The sequence below is a fragment of the Polistes dominula genome, unplaced genomic scaffold, assembly GCF_049000335.1.
Source record: "Polistes dominula isolate Pdom_NZ unplaced genomic scaffold, Pdom_raw_medaka contig_28, whole genome shotgun sequence".
Classification (NCBI taxonomy): Eukaryota; Metazoa; Arthropoda; class Insecta; order Hymenoptera; family Vespidae; genus Polistes; species Polistes dominula.
The window spans coordinates 7,003,018-7,026,906 of NW_028300879.1; the positions used below are offsets into that span (position 1 = coordinate 7,003,018).

Here is a 23,889-nt window from a genome sequence, read left to right on the forward strand (position 1 = left end):
CGGATACCTAATGTTTTGGGGCTGCCCAACAGCTCCTTGGGAGAAGTTCCATTATATTTTGCCATTAATTGAATCGAAACCTTGGATTTTTCTAATTTTAATGTCTACAATGATTTTATTGACTTCTTTTATTAGAATAAATTTAGTATCTTATAAGTCTTCAGTAATTTCAGTGAGAAATGTAATATAGTTATAAAGGAAAGAGTAAACAAAAACTAGAACTTTTGTTAAATTAAGAACCCAATTAAAATGTTAATTAAAAAAAATAAATAAAAAATAAGCAAACAAAAAACTATGGCGTACTGCTTTTCCGCAGTGCCTGTATATGGAAGCGACAAATTACCTCGTCTAACCTATTCGATTGCCCCCCAATTTGGAAATCGCGGTAGTTCGAGGAGCGACGTGAAGACTCAACCGTGCAGGCGTGCGTATCCGAGGTTGTGAGAGAATCACAAGCCACGAACAAGCACGCGCAATCGGGAATCCAACACAAGCTACTTGAAGCGACCACGTGACAACACCCACTGAGCAGATCTGCCACCAACACCTCCGACTTCGTTCAGCGATCAATGTTCAGCTGTGCCATCACAAGCACACACTTCCGTGGATTGTGTTTCTATTTGTTGTATATAAAGGAAAGATACCATTTCGGAGTAATAGCGAGAAATTCAAGTATACGATGATTTAGCAGAGCCATCTGTTGACTATATCATAAAATATTAAATTTCTCTACTGCGCATCCGTCCCATTGGTTCTTTTTTTGTTATCCCTCTTACAATAAGCGGTAAATTTCAAATGTTCTTTTACTACTAGTGTCATCTTGTTTAATTTTCAAACTATCAAAAGATAGAATTATATTTGAATTATTTCTACTTTTATTTTATTCCATTTCTACTCGGAAAAATGTATAAATATTTCGACAAATGTCGAATTTATCCAAATTTAAGCAAAATTTTCTGAAAGAGCTATTTCTTTTAAGCATAATGGGTATCAAACATACGTCTGCAAATAAAGAACAAGATGTTTATTTAATTTCTGAAACAACAGAAATTCCTGATTGCGTACCATGCCCAAATAAAGAAGACAAGAAACCTGGTAATCCAGGAAGTTTCGAAGAACTTCATAAAAAAGTGAAGGATCTTTATCCTCAAAATTTTGAAGGCGCAAGATTATTAGTTCAGAAAGTTCTCAGTTCCCATTTCAATGTAACCCACGCGATAACGTTGAGTTCTGTGACTCCTTCGGGATACAAATTTGGCGCATCTTACATTGGAATTAAGGCAGTTGGTTTGCACGAGAAATATCCAATTGTTAAAGGTGATATTATTCCTAATGGAAATATGACGGCTAATTTTGTACATACGCTTGGATGTAGATTTAGATTCAAGTTGTTTACACAAGTTGCTAATTGCAAATACAAGGCTTCCAGTTCCTCTATAGAATATCGGTCTAACGATTACACGGTGGCATTAACATTAGCTAATCCTAATTTTATCAAACAGCAAGGAACTATTGTATTACATTTTTTACAAGCAATTACATCTAGGATTACATTAGGTGCAGAAATAGCTTGTCTCAGAGGTTCCAAATTTTCGTCCGGTCAACAGACTTTAATGTGTGTAGCGTTCAGATACAACATAGGACATGCCACATGGTCTGCTACTTTAGGAGAAGCTGGTATTCATATTTGTTATTATAGAAGAGCAAGTCAACAACTGCAACTTGGCGTTGAGATAGAAACTAACATGAGGATTCACGAATCAATTGCTACTATTGTATATCAAATCAATATACCATACGCTGATCTCATTTTCAGAGGGATTGTTAATTCCGAAAGTAGTATTGGTTGCGTATTCGAGAAAAAATTATATCCAATTTCGGAATCGTCATTAATTATTAGCGGACTATTGAATCATGCGAATCAACAATTTCGCGTGGGTGTGGGTCTTAATATTGGTGTATAATTATTGTTAATCAATCGTACAATATTTTGTTTTCGTATTATATCTTCCACAAATAATATAACAATATTTAATACAGATACCTGTCAATATGAGATTTTATTACTTTAGGATAATGTAAATTGATAATATTATTATTTTGATACACTTTATTATATGAACCTCAAATTAATATTTGTGTGTCTCTAATATATGTTTTGAAAAAAAAAAACTATTTTTATTTTCCGTTTGGTAAAACACAACAAACAATAAGTTATACTATTGTATAATAATTATAAAATATATACACTGTAGCTCATTTAATTTATGTTTATAAAATTTTACATAAATTTTATATAAGAAATGTACAATCGGTAATATTATTAATTTTATTATAAATTACTGTTAATTGTACTTTCCCTATTTGCTTATTGAAAATAAATTACAAAAGAATCTAATCATTTATTAATCATCCCCGTTGGCTATTCTTTCATCTAAATCATCTTCCTGCTCTATATGAAGAGCTGTTATTTTTAATTTAGAAAAATCAGCCTCGAATTTTTCACTCAATAGACCATTTTCATCGGCATATTCTAAAATATCACAGATCAATGGGGATTCAACTTTTAATACGTATTTACACGTTTTTGGTTCTAATAAGAATAATGATATACTGGATGGACTACCCATTCGGTTTTCAACGCATTTTAATTTAACCTGAAAAAATAATTTAATTATTAATAACTAATGTTTCATTAAAATTATATTATTTGTTACTAAAACTTTAAAATTGAATACTTCGGTTTGTCGTAACTGGCCAGTTTTATCGCAAATACTTCCGTCACTATAAAAATGTGACAAATGTTTACGCGTTTCCTGAGGTTCCGGTTTTTTATTAGGATGAGCGGTGATCCATTCCAAATGTTTTTCCTTATTAAATTTACCAAGACTGACGATAGTTTTACTGCCATCTTTTTCTATATGATATTGGACTATAGAACGTCCAAAACAGAATTCATATTTCCACCAACCGTTTCCCTGTTAATTACAATCAAATATTGTAATGTTTCAATAAAAATATATAACACAAAGACATCACTTACTCCATGTAAGCAATTTTTCCCACTAAGGAAGCTTTGAACTGAATTACTTTCAGCAGGAGTTACATTTTGGTCTATTAGCAAATTGACGGAATCTTCCGCGCCGTTGTGTTTATCGACAATATCAACTGAACGTATTTCAACCCTTACACGACCATCGCCTTCCTGGAATAAATTGTATACATATATTATAAACACGAATTTTAAATGGGGTCGATGTATATATCGAAATCAAAGTTAAATAATTGATCTATTGACTATATGCATAGCGAATTTATGCTTCAATTAACCAGTTAAGCGTGTTTTACGACTATATCCGTCATGCGTAAAAGTTTGTTACAATTTGATGTTTAAATTGTAATTTTGGCGAAAACTGAATTATATTTGTAAATTTTAATATGTTTAAAACGTTTAGAGGTCAAGACGAAATGAAACAAGCAAATAAAAATTATAAATAATTTGAGTTGGATTTATAACTTCCTGAGAGCTAACTCTTAAACAGTGCAGTAACACTGGATCTTTGATTATCCTTCGCGAAGATGCGCTGTTTGTTATAAAAAAAAGATTAGAAAAAAATCGCGGTATTGGTGTCTGACATGGAAAGTGCCATATGCGTTGTTCCTTGTTTTCGTGAATATCACACGACACACAACAGTTTAAATTTGTAACTTCTATAAATATTCGATTTTTTTCTCTAATTTTTCCGTTTATTATGTATAAATATATGTTCATATTAAGAGACTGTGTGTACATTACTAACAAAATTGTTCATTTTCTAAAATAAAATCGTCTTTTTGACCCAATATTTCAACAGCGCCACAACACTACTTAGTGTTCGACGACTATATCCGTCATCGCTTGATTATCGCGACACACACCGGAGCGCGCTCTGCGCAGAGATCGTCACGCTTAACTGGTTAAAAAAATTATTTTAAGTGTGTAAGATTAATCAAAATACGGGAATTTATGATACTGTGTTATATATTAATGTGATATCTATAATCACATTAATAAGCACTATATCTAATATGTAGGACTCTTCATACACTTTTTGGTCCAAACGTAAGAAATATGAGTCCTGCTGGTGGTTAATTTTGAGTGGTAAGATATAAGAAGTGCGAAATATAGCACCAACTTTAGCATACAGTGACATGATGCGTCAAATCGTAGTGTGCAAGAAGTTAATACAATATAGCCCAAGAGCCCACGACGGCCAGACCTTCGTTATTTTATAAAAACTGAAAGTTTTTCTGTGCATGTCCCTTATGCAGGTAAGAACGACCAGCGACTATAGAGTTTGGGTTGTCCGGCAATAGATGACGAGATTTCTAAAATTATCCCGAAGAAAATATAAAAAAATTGAGCTTTATACTTTAACGGATTTATAAGGTACTATTTTATACACATTTACTACCTGTTACCTGCCCAAGTAACCACAACCCAAACTCTATAGTCGCTGGTCGTTCTTACCTGTATAGGGGACATGCACAGAAAAACTTTCAGCTTTTATAAAATAACGAAGGTCTGGCCGTCGTGGGCTCTTACTCTAATAGAATAAACTTAGACATAGGTAAATTATATAAGCATTTAAAATAAAAGATTATTCCGTAATTATATTAATAAATATAAATTAAAATTTAGTATATGAATTAGTATTTAAAGAAATTGTATAATCAAGAAATAAAGTATGTAGATGAAGAAGGGGCAGAGTGAATAAGATGTTAGCACAAGCCCATGACATTACGTAACAACGGGCATAAAGCACTAAGCCTGTTTCCCAAAAATGTAAATTTTCTGACCTGGCCCTCCTTATCTACATGGAAGATCGCATAGATTTTCTGCAGCTTATCCTGTGTAAGAAATAACCAATTCATTATATAAATAATAAATCAACTTAAAAATAAATGAATTATTAGTTTAGCTCCTAGAGATGAGCTATCTGATAAAGAGAGAGGAGAAGTAGTTTCCAAAACTAAAGATTTTTAAAAGATAGAAATAATTAGTCATTTTTATACTTTTACGTGGTCTAAATTATGAACGATTTCATAGAAATTGGCAACATGCTCTTTCGTATAACTCAGTGATGCTTAATACGTTGACTGCCGTGTAGGTCCTGGTGACCTCAACACAACCAATACTTTTACGTATTTTTATACATAATTAGAGTAAATATACTATCGATATTGATCAATTTTTAAATAATTCCATTTTTTTTATAAGATTTTGAAGAAAATAATGACATACAGAACATGTAAAAATAATTGTATAATTACAAGAAAAATATGCATGATACGTAGCAATATTTTGTCTGTACGTAATTTCTTGGTGGAATGCAATCTTCATCATCAGAATATTTCACTGAATAAATCGCAAATTAAAATATTTTGTAAGTTACTTGCTTGTAACACAAGTAATCAATAAAAGCTCTATTGCCAATTTCCTACAACATTTTATAGTTCTTTTTTACTAATGAACTTATAAGCAGTCATTTGATCAGACAAATCAACTATAGATTTTCATAAATTATAATCTACTAGTATTTTTGGACAGTTTGGAACAACTAATAATGACAAAAATGATCAACAGCGCCTCAGGGGAGTCACCGGTGACCTCATCATAAATAATGCATTAAACACAATTATACAACTCTCTTTATCAGCTGTAAGAAAACATTGAACAAAATATACATCTCATAATAAAAAATTTGTGCAGGCATGGCAGGCAAATCACGTGAAAAGCGCGCGGCAGTCAACGTGTTAATTAAAATTAATTTTTAAATTTAATTATAAGATTTTTTGTGTATATATCATGCGCTATGTATAAAAGCCTTTTACGTCTTTATAAAAAATAACACATTTAGAAATAAGCTGATTTTGATTTGGATATTTATAAATAAATTAATGGAATTCATTTTACCGCTACTTTTTGATTTCGAAGTTTAGCACTTTCCGTTTCCATAGCAACAAGTGCTCTAGGTTTTTGTGGTGTAGAATCAACAGGACGACATTCAATTTTGTTTTCTTTTGAATCTTGTGGTTCATAGTCGGGGTGAAAACATAGAAAAGGTGTTAAAATAATGGCTTCGTATTCGCAACTTGATGTTTCTTTCAATGAAAATATTTCATTTTTCCCCAGATGATAACACACGTATAGAACTCTTATCATTCTTGGTTTGTTGTTTAGGTCGCATAACGTACCATCTTCCATTTTAATTTCAACATACGGCATATTAATGCCATCAATGTTTTTCACCGGTATATCCGACTTTTTAATCATTTTATCATATTCGACAGAAAGTTTGAATTTTTGAGATATGTCAAAAGTACCAAGATAATATTCCTGAGTTTTAACTTTTTTCCCTTCCCTATCTTCATGATATTGGCGTACAAAACGACCATGACATAATTCATACGTCCAATACGATTCTAACTATTTAACAAAATAAATAATATAAAATATTATTACTTTTAATATATAATCTAAAATATATGTAGAAAATTTGTGGAACATACTTTGAGAGTTAATATACATCTAAAACTAATGAAAAAGATTCATATAAACGTATGCTTTATCTTAATTATTCTTCTGGTTACGAGATGAAGAACCTTATTCAAAGTTTTTATAATCATATTATTATTTAATTTTAGTGATCTAATAGGAAATAGTTTTTTTTTTTTTAACAAAGCGATGCCGTTGACAAAATCCTCCAATAGTTGAGAATTGAACCTGAACATCGACTGCTTGGAGGAAATTAAATCTCATAAATGAAAATAGATAAAGAGCGTATGTTTGATATGAATTTGTTACATTATTTTTAGCTGTACAATCAACACCCACATGTTTTGTTATATCCAGAGTAACTTATCGCATATATGTACATTGTATTGTTATTTTATAAATAATTACTTACTCTATAGGAACATGTTTTTTGAATAAATAATATTGACAACATTTCTATCGGATTAGCTCCTTTAGATACTTGAGCATTGTTATGATCTTGCTCTATTGTGTCAGGTATCGAACATACATATTGTTCATTGTTTGCACTTGTTATAGGATAGAACTCAACATTGTTTGGAGTATCCTTCGAATAAACAGTCAATTAAACAATATTTTCATACATATTTTATAGATATTCTTCTTATTGTACTCACTAATGGTTGAGTATCACTTTTCTCTGGCCAATTAATTTGAAATAAAACAGTATCATCGAAACATTTAACTCCTTGGCCCGATATGAAATCAGGTATAACGTTCAATACAATGTAAATGTAATAATACCTCCACATTTTGATCAATTAATATTATTGTTTTATCATATTCCGTGTGGAGAAGCTGAAATTAAAAAGAAAATTTATGAAATTTATTCTGATAGCTTAAAATGATCTTAAAAATATCAAGAAAATAGTTTCAAACGACACCATTCATGACGACTGATATGAGGTTGTAAGATTCATTTAAAAAATCAAAGTAATAATTAATGAAAAAATCTACACTTATAAACAATACTACTAAACTCTATGGAAAAAATCTTACTTTTGCACAAAAATATCTCGAAATTATTAAAAAAAAGAACATACTTATCGAATAACCAGATCTAATTCCCTAGGATTATTGTTCTATTCGATAGGTCCACATACTAACTTGTGATAGATTGGTGATGTTAATTTTCCACGAATTATAGAAATTGGCGCAAAAATAATTCAAAGATAAATTGAAACAATAATTCCAGCACAAATAATAATTAGGAAAAAATCTCTTAAGAAATCATCAATATACTTGGAAACAATAAATTAATGCCGATTTGAATTATTTATAAATTCTTGATAATATATATTTTATTTTTACGGTTTCAGACTTGATTTTCGTAAAAGTTTTCTCTAGTTTTCTCAATATAACAGTGCACCGCCATTTTTGCTGTCGTGTAATCTGAAACCACGGAGATAGAGAATAAGGAGAACGATCGCTATAGGTAATTTGTCATAAATTGTGTCCCCTAAAAAAGTAACATAATACCAATACTTATTTCTGCCATTAGAGCGGCATGGTGATCAACTCGATCCTAGAGACGTCACAGAAAACCGTTGAGCATTGTGTATTTCTAAACATACATGTGATGTACTAAGCAGCTATAGCGCACCCTGGAATAAAACTTTATTTGTTTTATATTTTGGGGATACTTTTATACACTGCGATCATTCTTTTTATTCTTTATCTCCATGCTGAAAACGATTTAACGGAAACCTTATTTAAAGAGTAAACAGAAGTACATAGAAGCTCGTAAGTCCACTTTTCGTGTAACCAAACAAATTTTAGTTAGTTAATACTGTATTCTTTGATAGTATTGTCTCTTTCTTTGATAGTTGTACTGTTATCGCGTTAAGTACCTACTATTGCCTACTAGCGGTCCCGGTGCTAACTAAAATGATTTTGGTTACACAAAAAGTAGACTTGTGAGCTTCTATGTACTTCTGTATTCTTTGGTTATATTCAGTGAAGACAAAATCTTAGGATGGTGTGCCTTCTTAATTAGTGTACTTAGATCGGTTGAATAGTTAAGAGAAGTTTTTTTTTTTTATAGAATTTCTTAATAGTATCGAGAAGACAATACGATAAGCGAAGAGTTGGATTTTTTCTTTCCATTATTTTTTCTTATTCGTTCAACGCGATTGTTCGTTACGAAAGGAAATATCGAAAAAAAAAAAAAAAAAAAAATAGTATTAGGGACGTGAAAAATTTTGTAGGACTTGCGTGGCTACAATCTAAATAACATGTCTGATACGAGACGTCGTAGAAAATCCAATCAGTCCTGTAATTCAGACGATCTCTCCGATTCTTACGAAGAGTTGAACGCCACTAAAGAAACGCAAGTGAGTATATCCAATTAACGTGCTACGATTTTTTTCACCATTTTTTTTTCACGTTATTTTGTTCCAATTTATTGATAGGAAAAAAAATGAGGTCGACAGTTTGGTACTAAATTTACATTTACTTATTACAATTCGATGCTCTAATTCTATTAGTTATTTTATTATAGTTGATTATCTTGTTACGCTAATTTTACGGTTATCTTGTTACCAGAAAAGTTCTAGGAAAATTGTTTAATTCTTATAAAATGATTTATTAAAAGTCTAGTATAATTTTGTTGTTATAATTTATTTATTTTTAATATAATTTATAATTTATAATTTATTTATATTTGTATTAATTGTTTGAATTTTACAGAGTAGTGAACAGACTGATGGTCATCAGGATTCAGAATGTGATGTTTACGTGACAGATTCCGATGCTGAATCGCAAGAAGGTGTATTGCGAGAAAGTGGAGATGGACAAGAGGAAGAGAAACCACAAAAAAAATTAGATGATGATGAAGATAGACGAAATCCTCAATATATACCAAAACGTGGAACATTTTATGAACATGATGATAGAACTACGGATGAAGTTACAGAAACTAGTACTGAAACTACTAATGAAAGAGAAACTAAAGAAAAGAAAGTATGGAAAGATAAAGAAGATAGATGGGATCATGATAGATACAACCACGAAGAACAAGCTCCTAAAAGTCACGAAGAATTAATAGCAGTTTATGGTTATGATATTAGGAATGAGGAAGGTCCACCTAGAGCTAGAAGGAGAAGAAGATATGGGTAAAGGCTGCATTTTAATTAGTAAATCATTATATTTGATATTTATATAAATAAATTCATTTCATTTTGATGCTTTTATTTACACAGACGTGGACCAAATAAATATACACGTAATTGGGAAGACGAAGATGCTTATGGTAAAACTGGTAACAATACAACATCTAAAAGCAATAATAAAAAGTTCAGTAGAAGTGGAGAAGATTTTCCTGCACTCGGTACTAATAAGGTAAAGTTATTTTATGTCAAAATATATTTTTTATATTCTAAACATTACAATGCATGCGTTAGATTAGAGATTAGATCTAATCGTTATTACGCATAGTTAGAATTGTTGGCTTATTTACTTAATTATAATTGCTGATATTGATGAATTGGCCAGCATTTAATGTTAATCTCAATTCATTTCTATTTTTTCTTTTTCCTTTGATATTAAAAATCATTAGCGTCTACAGCAAATTGTTTATACAGCTATTTGTTATTTAATCCTTTCGATTAATGCATATTTTCAAATTACTTAGTTTTACATTTAAAGAATATTATATATTTGTACAATTTTGATTATTATAGAATTCCTCTACAACTGTTGAGGAACCGGTAATATCATCAGCCTGGTATAATAGTAAAAGTAAGACTATAAATAAAACCCAAAATTTTCCACCCTTACAATCACAGCATGACATGCAAAAAACCAAACCTTCTGGAGCATCTGTTGGCCAAACGTAAGAAAATTAAAATTAACCAACTATCGTTGTTAATGATATTTAGTTTGTGTAAATATTTTAATTTCCAAATTATTACACGCAGAAATGAAAACAAAGTTCCAAACGAGTCCAATAATCCGGCTTGGAAAAAAGAGGGTAAACATGGAGCACACAATCAAAATTCCAATGGAAACAATGGATCTAACGGAGATGCGGAAAAATCTTTTGAAACTAAAACTTTATCAAGAGAGAGTAACAAACGAAACATACAAGATTCGACTAATTTCGGAACAAACAGAGCTCGTGGAAGAGGATTTAAGGCTAACGCCAATAACAATATGTTGAGCAATAAAATTATTGAAACAAAACCTAAAGGAAGAGGAGCTGGACCAATTAATTCTGATAATAGACGTAATAATACGATACAACACGACGATGATAATCAAATTACGCACGACATGAAAAATATTCACATCAACGATGGCGCGCAATATCATCAAAGTGGTAAACATAATAGTAAGTTGACATTTTATTAACGAGGAATCAACAACTGAATAAATCGTTCGAATTTTATTTAAAAGACATTTTTTTCTCAGAAAATTATTATGCACAATCTTCTGGTCAACAAAGAGCTAACACTGTGCCTCCAAGAATGCAACAACAGCAATCTCATCCAACGCAATCGCAACAAGGACACCAATCGCAACAAACAGTTCAACAACAACAACAACAACAAAATCAACAACAACATCAACAACAACAACAACAGCAACAACAACAACAACAACAAGACAGCTCTGGTAATAGACCAAAGCGATACTCCAGCCTTCGTCAACGTCCTGCGGTTTCAGAAAATCCTACGCAACAGAATTATCAGCCCCCTCATGGACAACATGGACAACATGCACAACACACACAACACGCACAGCATGCTCAGCATTCACAGCATGCTCAGCATGGGCAACATGCTCAGCATAGTCAGCATGGCCAGCATGGCCAACATGGACAGCATGGCCAGCATGGCCAGCATGGCCAGCATGGCCAGCATGGTCAGCATGGCCAGCATGGACAGCATGGACAACATGGGCAACATGGTCCACATGGGCAACATAATCAACATGGACAACATGGACAGCATGGCCAGCATGGACAACATGGGCAACATGGTCCACATGGGCAACATAATCAACATGGACAACATGGATATTTTGCTCCTCAAGGTAATTAAAGAAAATCTTTATATGTATATTTAGTAATAAAATAATAGTAATATTAAAATAATCAAACATTTTGTTCTGTTAAAATTTAATATCTATATGTAATATTAACAGTCATTTTATATGCATTTGTATAGCTGGAAATTCAAGAGGCGTTTTAGATTCTCAAGGTAAGATGTGACGTGCTATTGCTCGCGTAAAAATCACATAAAAATGTTTCTTTTTTTGGATGAATTTGAATGTGAATAATATTGGATGACTTTTGTACCGATTATTTTTCTGTTTCCTACCATTTTCAAGAGATATAAGTCTGTTTTAAAATATTAAACTGTGACTCGTATTTGTATAGGGTATCCTCCTGGGCATTTCGAACAAACTGCACCTGTTGCTGCTCCAGCTGCACCTATGGGTGGACAACCAGTAATACCTTTGCCACCAAATGGTCAACCTGCTAGCTATGCTCCACCTCCATTTTTGGTGCCACCACCTCAATTTATACCACCTCAAACTGCTCCTCCTAGCATAATTAATTATGTCCCTGGCCCTAATGGGCCAGCATTTCCACCAAACTTTCAAGGATATCAAAGTTATACTCCCCCAGTTCCAGTAAGTCTTATAGTAAGGAAGAAAATAAGTTTATCTTGGTCATGTTTGATTTCATAGAAATGATTAAATATTAATTAATGATTCTATAGGCGCAAGGACCACCTCCGCCGCAAGAATTATATCAACCACAAGGCTGTACTTATTATAGTACTGCGCAACAACAACAACCAACAGCTCCTATAAGACGACCAAAGGCAGCCATTCCAATTCTTCCACCTCCAGATAATCAGCAGCATCAAAGTAATCGTGGCAGAGGTAGAAGTATTCAATCTAATCAACAAACTAACCAACCTGGTAGTGTACAACAAAGTGAACAAGAAGTTAAAAGTAACTCCGTGGAAAGTGATCAAAAAAATATGTTAGGACAATTTGATAATCTACAAAATGATCAGTCGGAATCGATCCAACAAAAGGAAGAAACCTCGAGTATTATAACATCGAGTGATATAGTAAACAAAGAAACTGTAAGCAAAAATATTAACAACGTTAATATAACATCGGTAGAAAATTCAGTTGTTACGATGGATAAAGTAGAAGATACAAGTAATAAAGAAATACCGCAGATAATTGAAGATAGCGAAAGTGTAATTACTTCCAAGTCTATACAATTGGACATTGATAAGACTGATAGCGAGCCATCTAAGCTTGAAACTACTATTTCTGAAACTTCTGTTGTTGAGGAAGCGGTTGCCTAAATAATCTATATGATGTTATAGATAGAATGAGTTATTAAAATGTCTAAATGTTCTTTATAATAATCAAGTTTGGAAGAAGCTAACTTATCGTAAAGATATATCCTTTTGTTTAATTGCGGTTTTATAAGATCTTTTGTAGAGATATTAGAAAAAATGATACACCAGATCAATCCAAATGTTAGTCGTCTCAGTAAGTTGCTTCTTGTATACAGAATAATCAAGATTCCTCTTAGAAAATCAGGATATATCTGTTATATCTACAATCAGGTTTGTCTAAACTAGTGGAATATCCGTTTGAATTTTCTTTATGAATTGTTTAATATGAAAATTAATTTAAGATTTATAATAAATCGATAAGTCGATGAAAGATCGTCAATCATTTTTTATAAACGAGAATTGGTTATTTCAATGTCAGTAGAAGAAACGTGTAGCCTTGAATATTCAGTTAGACAAGTCTGTATAATATCACGTTACAGATATAATATTAATTCTAAATCAATTATGTAACTCAATCGGACTATGTACATTTCTAGATATGTCAAAATTGATAATTTAGAATTACGATTAAATCGTAAAGCTAATTTATATTGATTCGTCTTCAACTATACTGCCATGTATTTTAAATTGGGTTTTTCTGCAATATCTGATATGCAATCGCATTGTACTTTTTATTTTTAATTCCACTAATATTTTTTTGTTTCTTATTTATTTTTTTACCTATTAGAGATTGCTAATAACGTGTATCAATATTAAACAAGTACATCTTATATTATATATTCTAAAGTATATAAGACATCATTACAAATTAGACGATTATATACAGTTTCCAATGACGTGATGATTATGACGATAAAAAAAGAAAAAAAGAAAATTTCATAACAACACGATCACTGTAAATATAAATACAATTTCTCACAGTCGTAGAGCTGTTTCATTAATTAATTGTCTTATCGATTCTTGTGTGATTCAAATGATCTATTTATATGATCAAATTTAATTAAATATACTTAGCATATTTTAATTGAGATATATAACTTTAGTTATACAGGATGTCCTGTATAAATAAAAAAAAATATATAAAAATGATATTAATGCTATTAAAAACAAGCTTTATTTTCTTTTCTTCGCAAAAATCTTGCATGCATTGCATTTATTTTGTCGTATAGAGGATTCAATATTATACACGTACAGATACAAAAAAAAGTGGAAAAAACAAAAGAAGAAAAAAAAGTTATAATAATACAGTAATAGTAGTAGTAGTACTAGTAGTAGTAGAAGTAGAAGTAATAATAATAATAATAATAATAATAATAAAATATATGAAATGTTTTATATGAAGTCGCGTGATCTATATATATATATAATTACAATATTATTAAACATGAAATATTTTTAAAACATACACTACTAACGCGTTCTTAGGGAGTTACCGTATTTTCGATCGGTTATTTTCTACTGGATAAATAATAACTATTACTTATAAATATGTATACTCAATTTTTTCTTTTCTGCACGGTAAATGTAAAAAATTAAATTAACATTTTAATTAAGTATAAAATTAAACTTGTTAAATTAAGTTAAAAAAGAGTAATTAAAATTTAACCGCATAAATTTTGGGACATGTATAATAAATTGTCGGAAAGTTCACGCCCATTTTGATATCAAATTTATATTTATAAATTGGTATGAATTTTTCGATCAAGCCAATATTATTTATGCATACGTATTCTACCTGCAATATATACATTTAATAGTAAAATCAAATTCATTTATATCTCAATTACTAATTACATTATACATTACTATATATACAATACATTAAAATTAAAATTATTAATGTATTGATATATAACAGAAACAGGAAGAATAAAACAAATTTTAAATAAAAAATACTAGAAGTAATATTTGGTAAATTATTCATCGTAAACTTGATAACAGTTGAAGTACCATGAATTTGTAAAAAAGACAAAAAAACATATGTATCTTTTAAAATTCTGATACATCGGATAATACGATGATTGCACTTTCACCCTGATGAAAAATGTTTCGTCGAATCCCTTGTAATGAAGTAAACAGGTACAAGCAATATGATTTTGAAATCGCTTTGAAGGAAATAAATTGTGAAATAAAAAGGAAGCATTTTTTTGGATTGTGTTATTTTTAATCGTATAAAAAAGACTGTAAAAAAATGAGTTGGGTGTATAAATCTTTCCTTCTGTTACTCTAAAACATTGAAACTTTTAAACAAAATGTACTATTAATAACTCGAATATATATATACATATATACATATATATCTTCTATAAGCAAATTTAAAAAAATTGAAGGAAGAAAACAATAAGAAATAGGTTTTGATTTATACGTCATAAAAATACTTTATTATAATACATGAAACAACACATCAGAAATAGTTTTTTCATAATATTCTACAGATTCGAAATTATTACCGAATTCACTTTAATAGTGTAGAAATACGACACAATTATTACATTTTGTAGATATATCACTTCATTTAGCATATTCAATTGTATCATAAGAGAATTGTTACAAGTACTGAATAACACTATTATTGCGAAAATATACGCTGTAAAAAAAGAAAATTAACAAAAAAAAAATTATCACCTAAAAAAAAAAGGATTTCTGTGCATACATCTTTTCATTTATAGGACATACAGGATCTTAAGAGGATAAAAATTTTCCTCTTTCTTTCTTTTTTTATTTTAGTTTATTTTATTTTTTAAATTTTTTCTTTAAGGAAAGATTCAACGTTTATGTCCAAAGTGCGTTTATAAAACAATAAAGTTACTGATACAATATACTTTTTTTTATGGCTATTATTATAATTTTTTTATATTTTTTTTGTTATCCATTATATTCAAGCTTCTTAATTCTTGTTGCTAAATACGTATATGCATAATTCATGTATGTAACTCCTTAATTTCAATATTTAATTAATATCGACGGATTTAATATACATTTCGTATGAAGTTTATTATGATTATATGGTAACGATGATCACGGTAATGATTATGATGATGATGATGATGATGATGATGATGATGAGGACGATAGACGATAGACAACATAGACTACGACGATGACAATGATAATGATTATCTCGTGCGTGTGTATAATAATATTAAACTAAGCTATAAATCTACAATATATATATACGACATGGTAAAATAAAGCGTCCAAATTTCATCGAATTTCACATTTGAGATCACATTTGAATTAAAAAGAAAATAATTTATACAGGGTAATTTATGATATACCAGGGGTATAGTCGGTTGAAAACTTTAAAGCTCTAATAAAAGAAATATTTCATTTTTTCTAAAAATAAAAGTGAATTTGACCGACAAAAATAATTTTGTCTTTTTTAAGCTTATAACTTTTTCAACCCACACACGTTTAAGAATATTGTGAATTAAATAACCAACTCCTTCTACAAGTTGTTTTATCGTGTCAATGAATATTATAGTTATATCATATTATTTATAATTAATTAGAATTTATTCTAATTTACCATTAGTAGGCGGTTGTTCGTTAATCGCAAATCCGCTCAATGGTATGATCTCGGTATTTCGTTGAATATTATTACTATTAGTCGGGGTTTGCAGAGATTTAATTGTTGCGCGAGATCTCGCAGCGAAAAAACTCGTAATATTTGCTATTCGAGTTGCTCTTGCACGATTTTTGCGTTTCTTGAAACAGGGAACGGCTCGTTTGAATTGTCTCCTGAATTTACCTGCAACAAATGAAATTTTAGTTAGAATATTTATTCTTTTTTTATTAACTTATGAAATAATTTCTAACAAAAAAATTGTTGAGCTCTGAAAAGTTGTCTGTATTGAAAATAAAAAAAAGAATAGGCGAAAACCAGCATTAAATCGACTATCAATTAGTATTGTATTATCATTATTATAATTATTGGCCAATTTTAAATAAAGTAAGATAATTAAAAATATTCCAATAAATGCCAATAACTAGTTGGAGTGCTCTATTTCTTTTATTTATTAGGACTTTGTTCTGTTATCTTTAGGTTCACAGCATTTTTTAGGGCGTTTGTTGTCCCTGCCACAACGACGTCCAGTTTTCATGCCACAGTTTCGATGGTCTTCCTGGTGGTCTTGTTGTTTCAATTTTTCCTGTTTTTGCCACTTTTGGGAGTTTGTTGTCATCCATCCTGTCTACATGGTATCGCTACTTTCTTCTCCTTCTCTTTCTTATCCACGTTACCACGTCTTGGGTCTCACATTTTTTTCTTATTTCTTCGTTTCTTCTTCTGTCTCTTAGTGAATTCCCTGTTATGGCTCGTAGCATCTTCATTTTTGTAGTTCTCAGGATACGCTTTGTTATCGTGGATTCTATCCTTGTCTTTGCCGCGTAGGTTATAGCCCAAGAGCACATGACAGCCAGATAACTTTAGAAATCACGTCATCTATTGCCGAACACTTATGACAGTTGCTACCCCCTGCCAGACACCCCTAAACTGCATGCTGGGTATCTCAATGGAGATACCGGTAAAGCAATCCATCTTGTCTCTTTTACACTATAACGAAAGTATATTTATAATTTATTAAAGTTTATAAAAATGAGATTTCTAAAGTTATCCCGAAGAAAATATAAAAAAATTGAGTTTTATACTTTAACGAATTTAAGGTACTATTTTATACACCTTTACTACCTGTTACCTGCCTAAGTAACCACAACTTAAACTCTATAGTCGCTGGTCGTTCTTACCTGTATAGGGGACATGCACAGAAAAACTTTCAGCTTTTATAAAATAAGGAAAGTCTGGCCGTCGTGGGCTCTTGCTCTATTATTATTGGTCTGACGCAACTTTTGTATATTCGTATCTTGCTTTTGATGCTCATATGTTTGTTTTTCCATATGATATCTTTAACGTATCTAGAGATTATGGAGGCTTTAGTTGTTTGGTCTCTTATCTCCTCTTCTAGATTTCTATTGCTCGTAATGATCGCTCCTAGGTATTTAAATCGCATCACTTGGTTGACACTTTGATTGTATATTGCTAACTTGCATCGTCTGGGTTCCTTGCAGATGGTGAGTGATTCAGTCTTCTGTACCAAAATAGTCATATTAAGCTTTCCTGCCATCTTATTGAATTTATATAGTATCTTTTGCATATCATCTTCATCTTCCAATATGATGAATGCGTCGTCGGTGTAGCATATTATTTTTTATATTTTCCTTTCTTAGATTAACTTTTTCTCCAGCTATTTTCACCTTCTTGATTATTTCATCCATGGTTAGGTTGAAAAGAATCGAACTTAGACTGTTGCGCTGTCTAATTCCGCTCGTCATTGGAATCTTTTTCGTTATCATGTTGCCTGTTTTTATCATTGTTGTGTTTTGGGTGTTAAGTTCTTTTATTGTTTGTATTATCTTTCCGTTTATTCTTTTGGCTCTCAGGAGCTGTAGTACGTCTCTAAGCTGTACTTTGCCAAACGCTTGCTGGAGGTTAACGAAGCACATGAACATTGGCTTGTTGAATTCTATGGCTTTTTCAGCTATTGAAAATGGCTAATAACTACAAGAAATATTCATATAGCTCATCTTTAGCATAGTTGATTTCACGATTAACACTGTTCGATTTTTCTTCGTGATTGTTCCACCGAAATTTGTCTCTACCGTGATATCTAGGAATTTGTTTGTGCAGGAGGATGGCCCTTTTAGTGAGGACACAAAGGGTTCACAGCAGCATTTAGCATTGAACTGTAGAGCGATAGTCATTACGTAAAGTGTAAGCGAAATTGCCGAGCTGATGAATTTCATAGTGACCATTCACATTGTTCACAAGAGTACAATCTCAAAAAGTATGTCGAAACTCGTGCCGGAACTCACCTATAAAGTACAATCAAAATATCTTCTACTACTGTTTTTTTGTCTTTTTTTTTGTTGCCATTATGCTCTCAGTTCAATATAGATTTATTTTATGGGGAGAGAACCGTTTGAACGAATGGGAGAAGATATTGCTATTATTACAACATCGTTGGTCTGTAATTACTTAAAAATTTAAATAAAATATTGAAATTAAATTAAATTTAATTTACGAATGAAAAGAAAAATTAAAATATTCAAATGGAAAATGAATAGTATTATCAATATTTAAATAAACAATATCGAATATAGGTAATAAATAATATAAATAATTTTATTTTTGTATAACTTTTTAATATTGAATGGTTTGATTATATTCATGTTTAATTTATCGTTTACATTTTATTATTTTTTCAATATTTTATTTTATTATGCGTGTAATTTTGTTCACATACATAGTAAAAGTCTATCAGTGACTACTCAGAATGTAAGTAAATAATTGATTAGTTTTGTTTATTATAATTATTATTATTAATTTTATAAAATTGATTGGTAAGGTAGTATCCTACTTTTCTGTTGATAAAGTTATTATTATTTAATAGCGATGGTAAAGTAATTTTCCGCCATGAGGCAAACAATCCGATGAAAAAATATCTTTTTTTTTGTACATTTTCAAATTTATATTTCTCTCGTAAAATGATTTATAATATTAATTTATTATTTAATAATTAATTCGCTGTTTATTCTATCGTCTATGAAAATTTGCTTTATCGATTGATAAATTGAAAATTATCGGCAAGCAAACTGCTCGTTTACAGTACTTTTGAATTACATTTGTCCATGTAATGAAAATGGATCGTTTTCGGAAATTTTCAAGAAGATTTAAACAATTGATGTGAATAATTCATTGATTATAATTTTTTATTATTATATTTAAGTAAACAATATTTATTTAGATTTTTTTGGTTATATTTTACATTTGAATAAATAAGTTTTATTATATTTATCAATAAAACGTTATTAACAAATTAGAAAATTACAATGAAATAAAAGATGCAAATTCTATTAAATTAAATAATTTTATTAAACACGATTAATTAATTCAAACAGTACCCTCAATATTAAACTCGTCTGTACACTATAGTTTAGCAAAATGAACGATACTATATATATATATATATATACAATATCTTGTGAATTATATCTTGAAAAGTAGAGACACTAAGATCAATATTATAAATGGAAGATATCTTGGGAACGATTAAGAAGATTGTAAAAGAGGGTGCCTTTTTTTATTATGAAACACGATATATGGAAACGTGGATCACGTTGCCAAGTTTTAGGAATATACTGAGTAATTTATCTATTTTTTTTAAATAAAAAAATTTTTAAATATCATGGAGTAGTCGTGAATATTCAAGGAATCATTTTAATTTTTTCAAAAAATTCTAATTCGGTATTAAAACCTTCTACGATAACCAAATTTTTTTTCTTGTATTATTTTGTTTTGATATACATACTTGGTTTAGCTTTACAATGGGTATCATAGAGTACTGCAGACTATTTGTGTGTGTGTGTGTGTGTGTGTGTGTGTGTGTGTGTGATAAAGACCTTACAATTAATAATTCAGGAGGGTTGAACCATTTTATGTAAAAAGATTAAATGGTGACTCAAGGATATCCAGCAATGGCTGGATACGTTGACTTTTGCAAAAAGGTCTGTTTCTATTAACCTTTTGAGTGCTGAATACTTTTACCTAAAATGTTTTGTAGGAACGAAATAATTTATTATTAACCAGATTCTAATAATAAATTACATTTAATACTTAAAGTTTTTGTTTCTGAATATAATTTAATTAATTAATATAAAAATTACATTATATTACATTAATATTAACAAACACGTATATATGCTTGGAACGATAAGGTTAGTAATTTTTACCAAACGTATATATGCGTCCATAGCACTCAAAGGGTTAATTATTTACTATAAATAAAAGCTCAGGGATGTTGTAAAAACATTCTTCCTAACTGTGGAATTAATAAATTAGAACGGACCTAAAGAAATCTACCAAATTTATTAAGTTAATTTGTGTATTCTAGCATTTTGGGTAACCCTATAAAATCTCTTGTTTCATTTATCATATCCTTAACAAAACCATTTCTATTAATGATTAAAACAGCTTGAAAATGAATTAATTAATCCAATTTATTTAAATGGAAAAATAACAAATAATTAAAGTTATTTAAATGAATAGATTTGAAATTATTAACCTCTTTATCGTATTTATTAATAAAAAGAAATGATATTTTAATACATTAATTACGAGTCGAACAGCTTCGAGATTATTGATATTTAAGAATAAAAAATAGGAATTAAATAAATTTATATTAGTCGTATCTTGAAAAACAAATTTGATATTATTTATCCCTTTTCTCATTTTTAAATGAAATGGAATATTTAAATACGATAACAACAAATCGAAGATGAATAAAACTTAGTGAAATATCTTTTGTATACGATGAGAAATAAAACCTTGTTGGTTTATTCTATAAATAAAAATAAAATGCAATGAAATAATGACGTTGATATACGAACAAAGTTTTCCTCTTATTCCTTTTATAGATTCTTTTTATGAAATTTATATAATACAATAATAGTACTATGGATTTTCTAATATATTTTTTTCTTGTTTTCAAAGAAATAGTAGAAATTCGATGATCTTAATGGTCAAACCGATTCTCTTTTTCGTGTGAATGTTGTAAGAAGGACGTTTGCGTGCATCCCCTTTAATAAGAGATAGTCTTACGAGGTCATCGATATCTTTCATTGATGTTATACTATCTTGAATAACGTGGAGGACAAAAAATGCCAATTAAAGACGATGCCGTAGGGAAACCTTTGTTCCGTATTTTAGTAAGGCAGACACTTAGAAAATTCCATTATTATTTCGGGTCACAGAATTTTCTATTTGAATGTTTTTAAACAACTACTCACACCATTGAATGTATAATAAAACCAAAAAACACTCTTTGTATTTGTAAATATTAAATATATATATAAGAAATGTTCGATCAATAAATTACTCAGCTCGCGGTTGATCTCTAGGCGCTTAAAAATCAGGATATACAGGATAATCATCCTATCGGTAGTCCTTTATGCTAGCAAGACGTGGTCACTTACGTTAAGGGGCGAACAGAAATTTTGAGTTTTCGAAAACAAAGTTCTTCGTAAAATCTTCGGTACAAATCGCGATGAGGAAACGGGCGAATGGAGAAAACTCCATAACGTAGAAGTACATCAACTGTACAACAAACCAGAAATTATTAACATCATAAAATTACGCGGATTAAGGGGTAACACCACTATAGAATTTTCAAAAAATCGATTTTTTTTTTTTAGCTTAAAGTGTACCTTAGACATCTAAAAACATTATGAACATGGTCTCGAAGCAAAAAAAAATTGTTAACATGGCGAAATCTTATTGTTACGAAGCGCCTCAAAGCGCCTCGAATAGTGATAACAAAACTTTAAACGCGTTTTTCTCGAAACGACATTTTTAAAATTGGCCGGACTCTGAACTCGAGCATCATTTAACCGATTGACTTGAAATTTTGAAGATAGTTTGATAGTTGTATTATCTACAGAAATACATATCCGATTTTTAATTGAATGTAAACTTTTAACTTTATAAACAATTTTCTACATTTTTTTTCGTCGAAAAGTCGATTTTTTTTATTCAAAGTTGCGCCATTTTCACAAAATTTGACTTAGGGAAAAATCCGTATGTACTTCTCAAGACAATAGTACATAAATTAAGAATTTCTTTTGTTTTTTATTCTAGATCTCACAGTTGTCCAGGTATGAGTCCGCCCGTTTTAGCAAAAAACAAAAAGACAGGGATTTGTTCAGCCACGAATACCGAAGCCATTTTTATCTAAAATCAATAAAAATATTTGTTTACATAGTTCAATATATGATTAACCGACCCTCAAAAAAGAAATTCTATTCCTCATTTAGTTTTCGTAAAAAAAATTCCCAAAAAAAAGCTTTTTTTCGGGCTCTATAGTGGTGTTACCCCTTAAGATTGGCTGGTCACGTGGCGCGCATGGGGGAGGATCGAACGGCGCATAAAATACTTGTCGGTATACCGAACGAGGAAAGACCACTAGGTAGACCGAGACGTAGATGGGAGGACAATATTATTTCGGGATCTTAAAGAAATAGGCTACGAAGACCGCGAATGAAGGGGTTCTGGGGTGGACTCAGGGACTGGAATACTGGCGGGATTTGATATTTACGGCAATGAACTTTCGAGTTAATAATGCCAATTAATAATAATAATAATAATAATAATAATAATAATAATAATAATAATAATAATAATAATAATATAATAGTAATAATATATAAGAAATGTTGTTTGCATTATCAGACCATGCTATACTGTTTAAACGTGAATATTCAATAGTTTGGAGTAAAGTCTTATGTAATATATTCTTTAATTACCGCTCATAAAATTGTAAATCAAGGGGTTCACTGCACTGTTGACGTAACAAAGCCAATGAATGAACAAGCTCGCCTTAATAGACCACTCGCCGGACGGTAAAAGCATGGTGTATCTGAAAAAGATTTTTTTACAAAAAATATGATAAGAAGCTTTTTCATCTTACTTAAAAATTTTCTTTTAATTTCGTAATAATGATATTCCAAGGTTAAGTTCTACGATTTATTAATTTTTCTTTTATAAAACTAGATTTTCTAACGACGTATTCGAAAAAAACACAAATACTTGCACAAAATGTCTATTTTGTGATTGAAATGAATTTGAAATGTCTTATTTGTTTTTTACTTTTTAAAATATTCTTTGTTATTTGTTTAATCTTTTTTTTTATTATTGGTATCTTTATCTTTATTTTTATTTTGATTTCTCTGAACGTACTTTAGGATTGAAAACAAATGTACTGGAAAGTAGCAAATGGCAAATGTGACGACTATGGCTATTAGCATTTTAGCTGCTTTACGTCGAGATCTCAATTGACCTTCCGGGTTTCCAGCACCGATAGAAGGCATCTCACTCATCTGATAGGTTCTACGGGAAACTGCAACATATACATACACACATACAAATGGTAT

The 23,889-nt window shown here is 30.2% G+C and overlaps 4 protein-coding genes across 14 annotated transcripts in view; 2 read left to right on the forward strand and 2 right to left on the reverse strand.

Moving 5' to 3' along the window:
• Positions 1 to 7: 7 nt before the first annotated feature.
• LOC107068790 (mitochondrial import receptor subunit TOM40 homolog 1) lies at positions 8 to 2,104 on the forward strand. Its single transcript, XM_015325535.2, has one exon. It carries the CDS (start codon positions 924 to 926, stop codon positions 1,962 to 1,964), a length of 1,041 nt encoding a protein of 346 aa, XP_015181021.2. The 5' UTR covers positions 8 to 923; the 3' UTR covers positions 1,965 to 2,104.
• Positions 2,105 to 2,245: 141 nt separating this feature from the next.
• LOC107068789 (endoplasmic reticulum lectin 1) lies at positions 2,246 to 7,969 on the reverse strand. Of its 6 annotated transcripts, none has more exons than XM_015325531.2 (8): positions 7,685 to 7,969; positions 7,195 to 7,375; positions 6,951 to 7,124; positions 5,957 to 6,469; positions 4,840 to 4,890; positions 3,044 to 3,205; positions 2,739 to 2,978; positions 2,246 to 2,657 (listed from the first exon to the last, which is right to left on the reverse strand). In XM_015325531.2, the coding sequence occupies exons 2-8, from the start codon at positions 7,327 to 7,329 to the stop codon at positions 2,406 to 2,408; spliced, it is 1,527 nt and encodes a 508-aa protein (XP_015181017.2). In that variant the 5' UTR covers positions 7,330 to 7,375; positions 7,685 to 7,969; the 3' UTR covers positions 2,246 to 2,405. The 6 variants fall into 6 exon arrangements, with proteins under 6 accessions (XP_015181017.2, XP_015181018.2, XP_089030407.1 ...); XM_015325532.2 differs by having other exon boundaries at positions 7,621 to 7,969; XM_089174281.1 differs by having other exon boundaries at positions 7,889 to 7,946.
• Positions 7,970 to 8,524: 555 nt separating this feature from the next.
• Positions 8,525 to 15,045, forward strand: btz (CASC3 exon junction complex subunit). 4 transcript variants are annotated; one of them, XM_089174261.1, is made up of 10 exons: positions 8,525 to 8,910; positions 9,266 to 9,690; positions 9,778 to 9,916; positions 10,258 to 10,409; positions 10,495 to 10,907; positions 10,988 to 11,514; positions 11,578 to 11,611; positions 11,746 to 11,778; positions 11,958 to 12,214; positions 12,304 to 15,045. In XM_089174261.1, exons 1-10 carry the CDS (start codon positions 8,812 to 8,814, stop codon positions 12,907 to 12,909), a joined length of 2,685 nt encoding a protein of 894 aa, XP_089030387.1. In that variant the 5' UTR covers positions 8,525 to 8,811; the 3' UTR covers positions 12,910 to 15,045. The 4 variants fall into 4 exon arrangements, with proteins under 4 accessions (XP_089030387.1, XP_089030380.1, XP_089030389.1 ...); XM_089174254.1 differs by having other exon boundaries at positions 10,988 to 11,611; XM_089174263.1 differs by lacking the exon at positions 11,746 to 11,778.
• A 557-nt stretch (positions 15,046 to 15,602) lies between these two features.
• The window catches only part of LOC107068787 (orexin receptor type 2), a 44,824-nt gene continuing 36,537 nt past the window's right edge, over positions 15,603 to 23,889 (reverse strand). For all 3 annotated transcript variants that reach the window (XM_015325529.2, XM_015325527.2, XM_015325528.2), the window contains exons 6-8: positions 23,696 to 23,855; positions 23,263 to 23,375; positions 15,603 to 16,657 (exon numbers count right to left, since the gene is read on the reverse strand). In XM_015325529.2, the coding sequence (XP_015181015.1) occupies positions 16,422 to 16,657; positions 23,263 to 23,375; positions 23,696 to 23,855 (509 nt within the window). In that variant the 3' untranslated portion in view covers positions 15,603 to 16,421. The remainder of the gene's footprint in view (positions 16,658 to 23,262; positions 23,376 to 23,695; positions 23,856 to 23,889) is intronic.

What these genes read in the sequence shown, in the direction of transcription:
- LOC107068790 (XM_015325535.2), top strand. Translation starts at nt 924, where the DNA reads ATGTCGAATTTATCCAAATTTAAGCAAAATTTTCTGAAAGAGCTATTT.
- LOC107068789 (XM_015325531.2), bottom strand. Translation starts at nt 7,329, where the DNA reads ATGTGGAGGTATTATTACATTTACATTGTATTGAACGTTATACCTGAT. An exon ending in AAAAAACATGTTCCTATAGA is followed by an intron (nt 6,470 to 6,950) that starts GTAAGTAATTAT and finishes TTTGTTAAATAG; the next exon opens with TTAGAATCGTATTGGACGTA. An exon ending in GGAAAAATTGCTTACATGGA is followed by an intron (nt 2,979 to 3,043) that starts GTAAGTGATGTC and finishes TGTAATTAACAG; the next exon opens with GGAAACGGTTGGTGGAAATA.
- btz (XM_089174254.1), top strand. Translation starts at nt 8,812, where the DNA reads ATGTCTGATACGAGACGTCGTAGAAAATCCAATCAGTCCTGTAATTCA. An exon ending in GGAGCATCTGTTGGCCAAAC is followed by an intron (nt 10,410 to 10,494) that starts GTAAGAAAATTA and finishes TATTACACGCAG; the next exon opens with AAATGAAAACAAAGTTCCAA. An exon ending in AGGCGTTTTAGATTCTCAAG is followed by an intron (nt 11,779 to 11,957) that starts GTAAGATGTGAC and finishes GTATTTGTATAG; the next exon opens with GGTATCCTCCTGGGCATTTC.